The 15,211-nt window shown below is 47.0% G+C and overlaps 1 protein-coding gene across 4 annotated transcripts in view; it reads left to right on the top strand.

Annotated features, from left to right (window-relative positions):
- The window catches only part of CDYL (chromodomain Y like), a 244,528-nt gene extending 234,875 nt beyond the window's left edge, over nt 1–9,653 (top strand). For all 4 annotated transcript variants that reach the window (XM_029944263.1, XM_029944260.1, XM_029944261.1 and 1 more), the window contains 2 exons: nt 6,777–6,920; nt 8,040–9,653. In XM_029944263.1, coding sequence (XP_029800123.1) covers nt 6,777–6,920; nt 8,040–8,198 — 303 coding nt within the window. In that variant the 3' untranslated portion in view covers nt 8,199–9,653. The remainder of the gene's footprint in view (nt 1–6,776; nt 6,921–8,039) is intronic.
- Nucleotides 9,654–15,211: the final 5,558 nt, after the last annotated feature.

Here is a 15,211-nt window from a genome sequence, read left to right as displayed (position 1 = left end):
GAGTGGCAGGGAAATACTAGTCCATACCTGTGGGCAGGATAGGATGGCAGTGGTTGGGGGGCTGTACAGAGGGATGCTGGGGCCACCGTGGGGCATTCTGGGGCATGTATGGCCTGTCTTAGTTGGCCCACAGTGGGCCGAAATGGCTGGTTCATTTATGTCCATCATCACCGAGTGTGGGCTGCCCAGGAAGAGCACTGTGCCCATGGACGGGGTGGCTCTGCAGCAAAGGGAGTCCCCAAAGGAGCTGGTGGCTGGCCGCCAACGGCATTCCCAGCAGGTGGGACAGACCTCGGCAGCACATCCCCGTGACCACCACAGTCCACCCCTTGTCCCTTCGGATCCACCTCTTCATAGACATGGGGGGGCGGGGGGCTCTCGTTCCAGGGGAGTTGTAGAGGAGAAGGATTAGCCATTGAAAACTGTTGCAGGCAAGGATGTTAAAGTTAGATGCACCTGGATGTTGAAGTTAAATGTAAAAGCATGATGAGAAAATAGATATTTGCACCTCCTCATTATTTATGGTGGGAAAAATAGTAACTTCACAGTAGGGGAGCCTGGCAGGCACCACCTTACTGAGTGGTCAGAGTTCCCCAGAAATAAGACCGTCGTGGGCGCTGGCCTGCCATGAGAACAGCACAGCATCGCTCCGCCATCTGTCGGTCCTGACACATGGGGGTCCGAGGTGGGGAGGACGCCGGGCAGGCCGGCTGCGCCACAGTCCACAGATCCAAGCAGGGTCCTTCCAAAGCGCTGCGTGCTCAGAGAGCTCGCCACAACACCAAGGCACTCCCCACGCTGGAGGGGACGGAGGGGCCTGACCGCTCCGTGCGGCGTGGGATTTCAGTCACAGTTCTGGGTCAGAGGAGGGACTTTCACGGAAAAACCAGCAAACTTTGCAGAGGGTTTGTAGTTTGGTTCATAGTACCATGTTGATGGTAGTTGTCTGGTTTTGATCATGGTAAGATGTCCTGTAAGATGTTATCATGAGAGCTGGGTGAGGGGTTTACAGGAACCCTGTACACTGCTCTTATAATCTTTCCAGAAGTCTAAACCTGTTCTCCAAACAGAAAGATTAAAGGAAAGAGGAAGAAGCTTAGGAGACCCACACGGCCCCCACTGCCACATCTGGCCTCAGAGTCACCCCAATCCTTATCATCTCCCTTCCTGTTCTAGTCCCACTGCCACTTCCACCGGCCTCGGTGGCCATGCTTGCGGTGGGACACAGGTCCCCCATCCCTTTGAGGCCCAAGTTGCTGCACTTGCACATTCGTGACTGTGGCTGGGTGAGGGAGGACCCGCAGGCAAAGGTGCCCAGGTAGCAGTCATACCCTAAAGTTCAGTGGGACCCGTGCTGTGACTACTGGCTAATGTGCCCCTTCAGAACCAGCAGAGCCCAGTTTCAAGGGCCAGAGGCACAACGGCCCTCAGATCATTGGTATGGAGAGGGGGACGCACCTGCTTCCTTTGTTGCCCAGCCCAGGGGTTCTTCCTGTTGGGGACCTGGTACCATGTCAAGGGTTCTGATGCACTGTGTACACTGTAACTCAGAGGAAGGTGCCCATCTTCAGAGACACACCTCCAGGCTGGTACTCCGCCTGTACCTCACACCATCCCAGTGCTCCATCAGCGGCAACTTCTGGAAATGATGAATATGACACGGCCAGTGGACCCCATGGTCAGAGGCCCACTCCCACACCCTCTCTGCTGTGAGGGAGTTCTGACCTGGCACACCCCATGGTAGACCAGGCACCTTATGCGCCTCAGAGAGTGGTGTTCATGAGGACCTCGGGCAGGAAAGCAAACCCAGACCAGAGTAAGCTGGTCTTCCTGTGACAACAGTTAATGTGCCACCAAGTAGCATCTGTGTTTTGCTGGAGGCTGGATGTTCAGTGGCAACAGTAACCAGACCCTGTGCCCTGGAGCTCCATCTCCCTCCCCACCCCCATCCCCTCCCCCGACACCTCGTCTGCATGTCTGTCATGCCAAGACCATCTCACAGAGCTGTGTGCTTCCTCCCCACGCTGGGTGCTCTCTGCTGGACACTGACGTGACACGGCCAGTACACATCTCCCCAGTCACCTGCATGCCAGAGACCCTTGTCCCCATTCTTCCAGGCCCCTGACCAGCCAGCCAGGCCACTGGCCACCACCCTCAGTCATTGTATGCTCTATCCTTGATCACTTCTCCTTCCACACCAGCTGGTTGATAGGCACACCTCCTGTTTGTCGGTGTTTTCCTTCCTCGTTATCTTGTCCAACTACGTCTAGGTGAGGCACCAGTGGACTTGCCATTCATTTTAGTTTGCATGTCCATACCCTGGGCCAGCCCACCCACAAACCAGGCTTCCTCGTAGGGAGTCCCCCATATGGCCGTAGGTGTGAGCTGAGGCAGGGCACTGGTGGCAGGTGACATGGGGGTCTAGGCTCCCCTGTGCCCTCTGGTGTTCGTGCCTGATCCCAGCTGTGCACCTTGCGTCTAGCCTTAAACCTAGTGGGCCTGATGGAACTCAGCTCCCGGTGGACCTTTCCAGCGTGTGGTTATTTGGTGTCCCATGGCTGGGTCTGCCACAGCCAGCATTCAATAAACACTCCAGAATTGCTTTCTTTTTTCTTTTCTTTTCTTTTTTCTTAAAAACATCCTTCTCTGCTGCGACCAGCACAGCCGTACTCCCGAACCCCCGGCACCTGCATTGTGATCTTGTCTCTGGCATGTGCCACAGGCTCCTCGAGGCATCTTGTCCCACCCCGTCCAATGGCCACGGCACTTCTGACATCTCAGCTGCACTTAGCCTGGGCCACCGCTTCCTCCACACTTTTGGGAGTCATCCCAGGAGCAAGGTCATACCGTCTCCTGGGGCATTTGCCAGGGTGTTAAATACTGTATCTCAGGAGAGCTCCCAAATCAGCAAGACCCATGTCCCACTCTGTTCTGACTCCAGCTCAGGCACCCTTAGGGTTCAGCCCCATGTGTCTTCTTGCCGCTCCTGTGAGGGAGGAAGCAAGTTACAGGCCTCGTGGTCTGGAGAGGAGAGGGGACAGGACGTAAGGGGAGTGACACGATCTTGCAGAGCCACCCAGAGCAGGGAAACCAGACAAAACCAGTGCCTGCCCTTGGTCCGGGCATTTCCACTCCCTGGACAGGTCTCGAATGCATCACTTTTGACTTGTGATCTACTGGTGCCGCATGCACAGTGCTTCTCAGCCAGAGTAGCGTGCCCGATCCCCACGTCCCCCTCCTCCTGGGGGACATGCCGCAGTGCCTAGAGACTTGATTGTCACAGATGAGGCAGTGCCGTGGGATGGAGGGCTGGGTGCTGCTCTGTGTCCCTCCAATCACAGCCTCCTCCCCACAGAGCTGTCTGCCCTGAATGTTTTCAGTGCCCGGGGTGAGAAACCTGCCTGGGAAGCAGGGGCAGAGAGTTTACGATCTGCTCAAAAAGTGCAGAGCATTTGACTAAAACCTCTCTCCAGAAGGTGGTAAATGCTGCTGGGGTGAGTCAGGCTGTGACAGCTCTCATTGAAAGTGACCACCCAGGGGCGCCTGGTGGCTCAGTTAGTAAGTGTCCAAGTTTTGATTGCAGCTTAGGTCACGATCTCATGGTTCATTGGGCTCCACGCTAGGCATGGAGCCTGCTTGAGAGTCTCTCTCTCCCTTTACTGCTCATGTTCTCTGTATAAGGGAAGGAAGAGGGAGGGAGGGAAGGGGAAAGGAAAGGAGAAAGGAAGAAAGAAGGTGACCATCCAGATGCCAAGTCCCCTTCTTGAGCTTTTGGTGTGTGCGAGCTTCCAGCAGCCTGAGGCAAGGCTCCACCAGGTTTGGTTTTTCACACAACGTAGGTGCAAAACTGCACACAGGATAAGCCAGAAAGGATCATGTTCTCTGGATGAAAAGAGCACACAGCCAAAGCAAGCTGTGAGAGCCATCCTTTCCTATAGGCACGGACTGACATCTGTGGGGCTCAGCCACGGTCACAGGCTGTGCGGCGGGTTAGCTGAGGACTGTATTCTGCAGCTTAGCCGCCTTGTCCCCAGGAAACATGCAGGGCCTGTGGCTCAGGACCTCCTCCTCACTGAGGAGGACACAGAGCTGGTGATCAAGCTGGCAGCTCTCGCTCCCGAGGGGCAGTGCTGGAGAAACACCCAGTGAATGGCTGATGCCCTCCCCCCCAGTTTACCTGGGAGGCTGCTGCTCTGGGGGGTTGAGAGCCTGACCCGAGGGAGTAAGGGGCAGAGCCGCCTCGAGGTTCAAAACTCCCCAATCCCTCCCACCCCAGCCAGTCGAGTTTTCTCACCACACCTCTTCATGTGGTTTTTTTGGCTGAAAGAAAAAGGGTTCTTATTTCACTTTTCTCCAGTTAAACTATAACTTTGTTGTTGTTGTTGTTGTTGTTGTTGTTGTTAAGATTTTGAGTTATCTCTACACCCAACATGGGACTTGAACTCACAACGCTGAGATCAAGAGTCAACATGCTCCACCAACTGAGCCAGCCAGGCGCCCTTACATTATAACTTTTTAAAAAATTATTGGCCATCTTGGAACAAAATGGCAGCCAAGAAATTTCCAATGACCTTGCAAATCTGTTTCTTGGGTAGAAGTTAGGAACTTCTCATGTTAAAACTACTGGAAATTGAGCATCTGAAAACCTCCTTCACATTGAGTGTATTTATTCTTACATTGTTGTTCATTGACTGTAATTTAAACCAACTCACTGCCTGTGGTTCTATGAGCAGTAACAACCTTGAGTCAGCGTGACATCCATGCTCTTGGGGAAAGTCAGAAATGCCCTCTGTTGTCCTGCACCTCCAACCATCTGGAATCAAGAAGTAGGGATAGACTCTCCATGACAGCAGCCACAGAGTCAGCCTGGCTCTGAAAGGAGGAAACGGTGGCAGTGACAGCTCACTGAGTGGCAGGGGACTGTTCTGGAGGCTCAGACCCACTGTCTGGCACAGACCCGCAGGAACAGAGGAAAGGGATGGAAGAGAGAAAGGAGGAAGGGAACAGTGGTAGGGAGGTCACTCCAGGGGGCCACACATAATATCCGGAGAAGCAATAGGATGGAGGATGGGCTTGCTCATCCCCACACTCCCAACAGGCACACAATCACATCCACTAGGCGAGCTAAGGACCCTATGGTTCAACCTGGTCCTGAAGACATATTTCACATTTCACTTAAGTGACATAGTTGTGGTGTTGTCTTCACTGTGTGTTAGGAGTAAAAGCATAAACTAGGAAAACCACAGATCACTTCCCACAAAGCCATTCCGTTGGCACTCCTGTCGCCCTTTCTCAGCGCATTTGACTCTGTCTTCAGAAGAACTATCTGAACAGCTGACAGTAAGGTCAGGTTTCTAAATGCGTTATTTCTTTTAGACCTTCTTTTCACTGAGAAGAGGTGCTCAGTACAGAGGTTTTCTAGAACATCCCCAAACTCTTCAAACGTTCTTGACTTTGTCCAAGACTCCATGCAAGTAACAGGTCTGCCTTGGACCTTTAGTCCTTGGGGGCACCCAGTTCTCCACGCTGTTTTCTGTTCTCTGCCTCTGTGGAAAGGGTGGTCAGTCAAGCCGACAGTAGTTTTGTCAACTCTTACTCGTATGCCGTCCATGCTGTGCATTTCACATGCAGTAAACGTCTCGCATTTACAAGAGGTGTAGAGGTGCTGTCAATCTGGAGGTACGCATAAATAACTTTAAGACCTTTTCGTAACAATATTTTACCTCTTTTGGAAAAGGAAAGTGACCTCCCAAGAGGGTGCTCTACCCAAATCCCAGTAGATTATGGTCATGTCTTCACCGTGACCATCAGTCTTCAGGAAGGTTAGCAGTGCAGGATCACTGCAGACAGGAAGTTATCACATCAGAATAGTGGGAGGTTTCTTTGTCATGTTTTCTCCCTATTTTGATATCTCTGAGCCTGCCATTTGGGATAAAATTCGTGTGCATGGTGTTGAGACCTTGAAAGTGATGCAGAATCCAAGACAAAGTTAAAATTACTTTCATATATATTTACACACACATACACAAATATATTTTTTTTCTTAACAAATAAAAATGTTAATTTCCTCCGTCGAGTCAGGAAAAGTAACAATAGGCCCTCCTAAGCAGACTGCAGTCGTGGTCATTTTGGATGCGTTCAGGTCGTGGATAGTTTCTCACTTTAATGTCCGAGTGGTAAAATCCGGCCTTCCAAGTCTTTCTCCAGGAGAAACACTACACGTGGAGCATTGTGTATATGGAGACACAGCCACCGTTGGCCTCTCACAGATCTAGCAAATACTGGGTAGTGATTCTGGGACTGGTGCACATCCCTGACACAGCGAGTTACCTAGCTTTGCTTATGCCTGTTTCCCTGTTTTGTGTATTAAATGACTTCACGCATGGGAATGGCTGCCACTGGGAAGGAGGAAACAGCAGGAAGGGCATGTGCCAGTAACTTCAATGACCAACAAATAGACCTTCTCTAAGTTACATTTCTTGGTTGTGCCCATGTGATTCTGTATTATGTCATAAAAGAAGCCTTGTACTTTTGTGGGTGTGAATTACCAGTCCGTATGTGACTTCTCGTCTGCACAGTGGCCTGTGCCGTATCAGGTTTATTCTCTGCGCTCAGGCTGCAGATAACCCCGGAGGGCACAGTGAGGCCCTGGAGGCCTGCGCCCACTCAGATGTTCACCCTCGGTGTGAATTCTTTTAGATGAATTTTCAGGTTGGGTCTTCTCTGCTTGCCTCCCCCTCACATTTCCTATGAGTCTCAACTCCTCTTTGTTTCAGGCAAATGAAATGTTGCTCAGTGGACGGAAGCTGACGGCACAGGAGGCATGTGGCAAGGGCCTGGTCTCCCAGGTGTTTTGGCCCGGGACCTTCACCCAAGAAGTCATGGTTCGCATCAAGGAGCTTGCCTCCTGTAATCCAGTTGTACGTGGAATTGTTCTCTTACATATGTTGCTTTTTTTTTTTAAACCACATTTCCCTCCAGAGAGCTCACACACATTAACAGTGTCTCCTGAGTCCCATCCGTGCCCCACTGTGACCCCCTGCTTGCGAAATGCTGGCGGAGCCGTAATTGGTGCTCCTGCTCCAGCCCCGCTTGTCTGCCTTCTCCCCATCACGGATGCCTAGGAGCAGAAGGGAGTCCATGTCAGCCAGGGACTTCTGTCACAGCATACTGTGAAACCCTGCAGAAACCATTCATAGGGATCTTTCCTGTCTCCCAAGCCCTTTCCTTTTTTTTAATGTTTTATTTTGAGAGAGAGAGAGAACGAGGGGAGGGGCAGAGAGAGAGGGGTACAGAGGATCTGATGCGGGCTCTGCACAGACAGCATAGAGCCCAGTGTGGAACTCGAACTCATGAACTATGAGATCATGACCTGAGCCGAAGTCAACACTCAACCGACTGAGCCACCCAGGCACCCCCGCCCCCCCAAAGCCCTTCTATACCATGTTTCCCAACCGCCCACAGTGGATATAAGTTTTTGTTTAATAAGGGTGCTGGATAGGGGTGCCTGGCTGGCTCAGTCAGCACAATATGTGACTCTTGATCTCAGGGTTGTGAGTTCAAGTCCCACGTTAGGCATGAAGCCAAACATAAAAAAAAAAAAAAATCAATCTTGGATAATATTCAATCTTGAAACAATTGTATTTAGCAAATTATAAGGTAAAACGTTATTTAATATTAACAGACATGACTCCTATCTACGCTCTCCCTGACATGAACAACTCTCACTATTAAAATTAATCTTTGGTTAGAAAACCCCCTCAGCGGGTATGCGTAGAGTTTTCACCGGCCTGCGGCAGCAGCAGGGACCCAGGCCAGGCAGGTCTAGGTGGGGAGGGGGCCAGGCGTGGGTAGCACAGCTCCCCTGAATTTGAGCATTTGCCTGAATAGGTTTCAGATGTATCTCAGGCCCAGTGTGTGGTGTGAAAAAATGTCTGGTAGCCTTTCAGACAGGTGATTACTCAACCTTGCCTCCGTAAATCTGGAGACAAATCTGTGGACGCCACCTTCGCCGACTCACTGCCTGTTGTCTGGTCCAGGTGCTGGAAGAGTCCAAAGCCCTTGTGCGCTGCAACATGAAGATGGAGCTGGAGCAGGCCAACGAGAGGGAGTGTGAGGTGCTGAAGAAGATCTGGGGCTCGGCGCAGGGCATGGACTCCATGCTGAAGTACCTGCAGAGGAAGATCGATGAGTTCTGACGGCCAGGTGCCTGCTGGGGACACTGGAGTTCTAGAGCAGGGCGTCTGCGGCGCCGGGCCACCCTCCTCCACCCTCATAGCCTGAGACAACTTCGCTCTTAGCTCCCGCTTGGAAGCAGGACTTACAACATCCAAGCTATTTATTATCAAGGAGTTTTTAAGTACTGTAACTTTAAAATAAATAACTACAAAGCTCCTTTGTCCAAACGTCGTTATTTTATACTTAATGTACACACAAGTATAAAAGTATAATGGTGAGCTCTAGACTGCTCTTTGAAGCTCTAATTTTTGTTACCTTTAGCTAGTACTGTATAAAAGAGAAACGAAGCGTGTGTTGCTGGTTTTGGGTGGCAGAAAAGTCTGGAATAATGTTTGTTTCCCTTATTTTTTCTTTCTAGAACACAAAATCTAAAGGGTATTAGCCAGCCTCCTCTCTCCTGCACTAAATAGATACACAAAAAGATCTGAGATGTGCCTTTGTCTCCGGAAAGGTACATACACCTCAGAGATGGAATGTTCTGGTGAAAAACCCACTGACGAACCTACCCCCAAACTGAAGTACACTTAGGACTCATGCTGGAAAGTCTGTTGATTCTTCCTTTTTAATGTGTCCAGTTCTTACCCAGTTAACATGAGGAAACCACTCTCTCTCCAGAAGAAAGCTTGTTTTGCAGTATTAGTGAATCACTGAATAGCTTAAGTATGAATATCTAAGTTATAAGTTAGTCTTAGTGGATTTTAAAGTTTTTCTGACCCTTTTGAAAAATAACTACATAAGTGCTTCTTGTTGCTGGGTGAGAAATACTACTTTATATACAGTTTTGGTTTTCTACTTGCAGATATGATTGATGTATTACACCAAAAAAAAGTATTTTTATGTTTATAAAGTGTAATTTTTAGGTTCACTTAGAATATATTTTATTTAATAAGTTAAAATTCTTTTGGCACACTATTAAATGCAGAAACTCCTTAAAAAAAAAAAAAAAAAGAACTACCTTATATTCAGTGTCTAATGTCCCAGGTCTCTGCTTTCATGTCTACGCAATACGCAGAGTAGAGTTTGGTGTCCAAGAGTGCCCTGTGTAAATAGACATTCACATTCCTTTCAGGAGTGGGGACTGATTCCTGATTACAGACGCCTATTATTAGTTAGGCTTCTGAGCTTGCAATCATAATGAATGTATAAAGAATGAAATAAAATCAAAACCTTATTTTTGTACAGTTTGGAAGTTTATACTTAGAACCGACCACCTCCCGGCCACGTGGAGAGCTGTACAGCGTGTAAATCTGCCTTTACCTTGGATTGGTTGGTGCAGTATTTTTGCATCTGTGGGACCTACTTTTTCGTTCAGTAGTTTGAACTATATATAATAAACTGTACAATCTGTAAAGTTTTTATAGAATAAATATTCAGCTGTGAAAACTGGTTAAATAAAACTAATATTTCTTAACACATTGGAAATGTTTGTCTAATTCTTCACTCCTGCAGTTCCTCGTGGGACTTTTTTTCCATGAAATATGCATGTGGGCATAGCACTCTTGAGCGGTTTAAAGAATAAGGAACTCCATAACCACCGGGAGGAGCTAGAAACTGCCCGGTCTCGTCCTCCCGAGTCCCGACCTCTTGCCCCTTCCCCACGTGACCGTTTCCTAAACTGTGTCAGCCCTAGTTCTACCTATTTCTGAACTTTACATTGTTATCACACATAAGCCTCAGTGATTTAGGACTAAGAGTTGTTTTTAATCTATGTATGTAGAGTTGTAACTGAATCCTTTGCCCAGACCTACAATGTAGGTATTTTCATTCTTGTTTCACAGATTGAGAACCTAAAGTATGGAATACCTGCCGCAGGGGCAGGACCAGCCGTAGCCCAGGGGGCAACACCATACTGTCTGTTCCCTAGAGTTCAGAGCTGGGGAACTATTCAGTTCGGTTCTCCTCAAATTAGGGATCTGACCTTGTCATCCGGGATTCTGCGTTCTCCAAGCCACGCTGGCCACACTCCCTGCCCTCTGAGGCAAACTTTCCTGTTCCGACTTCCGGCTCATGCATTGAGCCCAACTAGGAGTAAGAACTGACACCCTTAAATCCTTATATTCTTGCTCAGTGTTGGGGAAGGTGACCGGAAATGGCTGTCTAAATTGGTTCAACTTAGAGAAGAATTTGACAGGACATAGCAATTCCATTTACAAGGATTCATCATAAGAGGTGAGTTCTTGCAGCACATAGGAGGAGAAAGATACACAGGCAATTAAATTCATCTCTGCGAAAAGCTGGAAATGGCATACACGCTCACCAGTAGGTTTGGGTTGAGTAATTATGCCACACCACACAGTGGACCACATGGCCATTAAAAGAATGAAATACTTCTTAGGTGAAAAAAGCGTGTTCTAGAACAACTTATGTCAAAACCACCCCCTGTATGCCTCTCAGAGATGAAAAGGATGTGCTGTCTGCCTTCTGCTTATCCGGTCCTCCCCGCCCGTGCTTCCCTGCTCTGGGGTTTAAACACTGCTCAGCCCCTGGCAGGTAGAGGTGGAGAGCTGGGCAGAGATGGGCTCTCCTGTGCATTTAGGCCCCAACCAGGCCACCCCCTTGGGCTTGGTTCCTCAGCTGTGGGAATAGTGGAACAGTACACACTAGGCACTGTTGCAAAACACTTTTGTGATTTAGGTCATGCCCTTTTTGAGGGAACTCTATTTCCAGAGAAGGTTTATTACATAGTATAAATACATAATCACTATAAAATGAGAGCTCTCAAAAAAAAAAAAAAAAAACTTGTGGTAGGCTGACTTCATTTCTGGCCACTCTGGCATGAAAACCAGTGAAGATCAAAGAAATCAAAAGAGGCCTGAACTTTGCGGGTCTGTGAAGGAAATCGTGCCCAGGATGTAAGAGGAGAGGTTCCCAGAGTGCAGGCTAGGCTGCCTCAGGGCCTCGTGGCTTGGTTGGGAGTGAATGAGGGGTAACCCAAGCATCTGGGCAAAGCAAGAGCCCAGCAGGCCAGGGGCCCGCCTCCGCGCCCCACTGTCCCCTTCCGCCACAGCGCAGAGGCTCTCCTCCACTCCCACATTACTCACTCACACTAATATGGACAAACGTTCTTCTCCAAAGGAAGGACAATGTGAATTGGTACTTCCCAAATAAAGATCCCACACATCTTAGAGGGGCAGCGAGGGGGTGTGGAGCTCTGCCAGCTGAGTGTCACTGCTCGGGAATTCTCAGTCTGTGTCCCCCAAATCCAAAGAGCCCATCTGGTGACCTCCCTGTTGCTGACCTCTCTAGAGGTCATATAACCATAACCAACCTCCCCCAGCCCATGCCTTTCCTGCCCTCAAGTGCACTCTAGTGACCTGTAGAACATGCCAGGGGGAGTCCTGGCCTTCCCAGGAAGAGACTCGGGGCAGGTGAACGTCCTCCAAGGAGCCTTAGCCCTGGAGTAAAGCCCAGAACTGGAGAGTGGGAGAGGATCTGTGACTGTACGCGTTGGTTTCTACAGAAGGAAACCGAACTAGAGGAGTCAGGGGACCTTCCCGTCATCACACAGCCCGTAAGTACTGCCTGTGGGAGGCCTGGCATCCAGGAGCAGCTAGTGCTCTTCACGAACGCCACTGCCCTCTGTGCCTGCCTTCCCAGCACCTGAACTTGCCCAAATCAGGTTGAGCTGAACCCTGGCTACAGGGAGCCTAGAGTGGCAGTTATCACACTTCGTTGCACGGTAGAATGATCTAAAAGTTTTGAAAATTCGTAATGGTTTGGCTGTACATGAAAATAAATCACAATCTCTGAGCTGGGATCCGTGCATTTGGGGTATTTGACCCAGGTAGCTTGACTTGTCTGTCCCTGGGGGTGACAATGGGTAGGAGAGTGGCTGGAGAAGTCCATGCATCCCGACATCTCATGGGCCTGGGGTTCTGCGGGTGGAAGTGGGCCAGTAGGCCAGAGTGGGTAGTTTGAACTGCTTGGCAGCTTGGGATTTAGGACTTTTTCTAGTGGAGGCTGGCCCTACCTAGAGTGTTTTGATGGCCTACAAACTATCTCTACATCTGGAGGAGCTGGACCAGTCCACAAAACCCTCAATACCAGCATCTAGAAATAAATATCTCACTGCTTGGCAACAGAGGAAGGACTGACTATATCCCAGGAAACCCCTCCCTGTTCTCTAGAGAACATTCTTGACAGTGTCTCTGAAGACACTCTGAAAATGGCATTGGATGTTAGAACATTGCTTTAAAAGTTACTTTTTTGGTAAGGCAGAAAACTTCAGTTAAAAGCCAACTTTATGATCTTAGAGCCATATTATGCCCTTAGATGACTAATAAGCTGTTTAAAGCAAGCATTTTTAAAGATAAAAGCTAAGGTCTAACGAGTTTTAACGTTAATTCCGATTTTCCTGATTTTATGTTGTATTCTGAAATGGGGGAATACGCATCTTTATCAATATCCATACAGATTAAACACCCTGTATAAAATAGCAAGACATAGTATTACAAGGAAATAGAACACTTGAACATTATAAACCGTAGAGGTAATTAGACTTCTTGTGGGGGTCATTTCCTAATGTATAAAAATATTGAACCACAACAATGTACACCTGAAAATGATAGGATATTGCATGTAAACTGTACTTCAATTTAAAAATGTAGACCTATTACACTCACATCTATAGAACCCTCCACCCCCAGCAGAATACACATGCTTCTCAAGGGCACATGGAACATTTTGCAAAATAGACCATAATTTAGGCATTAAAACAAGTGTCAATGAATTTAAAAGGATTCAAATCATACGAAGTATGTCCTCAAACAATGAAAAGGAGTTAGATATCAACAAAGAAATTTAGAAAATTGAAAAATACGTGGAAATTAAACCTCAGTCTTAAAACCTTTACAAGAGAAATTAGGAAAGAGCTGGAGATGGATGAAACTGAAAACACTAACAAAACATAATAAATCATTCATAACAAAATACCTATATTTAAAAAATAGAAAAATAAATAGATGCCAAGACAATAACCTAATCTTCTACCTTAAGAAACTAGAAGAGCAAACGAAACACATAGCAAATAGAATGGGGGAAATTAAAATGATTAGAGCAGATATAAATAAAATGGAGAAAATAAAAACTAGAAAAATCAAGGTAAGTTCTTTGAAAAACCTAATGGGACTGGCCAAGGAAAAAATGCTCAAATTACTAAAACCAGGAGTGAAAGAGGTAACAGTACTACCAACCCTATAGAAATAAAAAGAATTATAAGGGAATATTATGAAGAATTTTATGCCCACAAATTGGGTAAGCTACATGAGATGACTAATTCCTAGAAAAATGAAAACTACTGAAGCTGACTTCAGAAGAAACATCTACACCTATAACAAGTAAAGAGATTGATTCAGTAGCCAAGAAAAGCACAGAACCAGAAGGCTTCACAATTAATGATATCAAATGTTTAAAAAGTAATCATTACCAGTCTTTCACAAATGCTTTCAAAAAACAGTAGGAAGGAATACTTTAAATCTTATGATGTCAGTTTTAATACCAAAATCACACAAAGATATCACAAGATAACTATAGATCAATATTCCTTAACAACATAGATGCAAAATTTCTCAATAAATAATCTGGCACCATATAAAAATTATACACCATGCCAAATGGGCTTTATCCCAGGAATGCAAGATTGGTTTGATATGTAAAAATCAATCAGGGTAATATATTGATAAAATGAAAGATAAAGTTACATAATCATCTAATGCAGGAAAGCATTTTAAAAATCCAAAGCCATCACAATAAAAACAAACTAGACAGAAGGGACTTTCCTCAACTTGATAATGGGCATCTATAAAAAACCCACAGTTAGCATCATATTTAATGATGTAATTGAAAACTTTTACCCAAAAATGAGGAATAAAAGATATTTGCCTTTGGCATTTCTATTCAACACCATACTGAAAGTTCTAGTTCTAGTAAGAACAGTTAGACAAGAAAAAGAAATAAAAGACATCTAGATGGTAGAGGAAGATGTAAAACCATCTATTTACAAATAATATGATCTTATAGTAGAAAATACTAAGGAATCCAAACAAACACACACACACCAAAACAAAACAAAACTATCTTAACCGAGGCCAGGTCGCGGCGCTCATCCTCGGCGTTCGGCGGTACCTGTCTCGTCCGCCCCGACGGCAGGGCGGAGAGTCCTCGTGGGTTCTTTTCCTGAGGGAGGGAGAGAAAGGGCGAGAAGGGGGACGCACAGAGAGTAAAGACAACACACGGTTTCAATCAAGCCTCTTCTTCTCAAGCCTCTTCTTTATTCAGAAAACCCCAAATCTTATAAAGGTTTCAAGGCAGGAAAACAAGGCGGCTGACCTAGGTCGGTTGCTAGGAAACAGCGTTAAGGGATTCAGACTGGAGCAAAAGGGGAACCGGACTAAAGTGTCCTAGCACAGCGCCTGAGGGGCTGAAGCTACCCTGCCTGCAGGCGGTTGATCTTTGATCTTCTGGCTTCTCCTCTGGCAGGGAGGGGCCCCTGCCTATTTTGCAACTCCCCTCGGGGAGTGACAAATCCCGGCTAGCAAGTGGCCAAGGAGCTGAGATCTTTGCCGCTCCCCACACAAAACAAAACAAAACTGTTGGAACTAATATGTTCAGTAAGATTACAGGATGTGGGACAAATATACAAAAATCAGTTGTATTTCTATACACTAGCAATAAATCTGAAAATAAAATTAAGAAAATTCTTTCAGGGGCACCTGAAAGTTGGTTTTAAGTGTCTGACTCTTGATTTTGGCTCAAATGATCTCACAGTTATGAGATCAAGTCTGGTGTCAGGCTCCATACCCTGCTTGAGATTCTCTCAAAAGAAAGAGAAAGAAAGAAAGGAAAGAAAGAAAAGAAAGAGGAAGAAAGAAAGAAAAAGAAAAAGACAGAAAGACGGAAGGAAGGAAGGAAGGAAGGAAGGAAGGAAGGAAGGAAGGAAGGAAGAAAGAAAGAAGGAAAGAAGGAAGGAAAGAAA

This window comes from Suricata suricatta, chromosome 7, assembly GCF_006229205.1.
Source record: "Suricata suricatta isolate VVHF042 chromosome 7, meerkat_22Aug2017_6uvM2_HiC, whole genome shotgun sequence".
Classification (NCBI taxonomy): Eukaryota; Metazoa; Chordata; class Mammalia; order Carnivora; family Herpestidae; genus Suricata; species Suricata suricatta.
The sequence above is the reverse complement of the archived record's forward strand: the minus strand, read 5'-3'. Positions and strand labels throughout refer to the sequence as shown.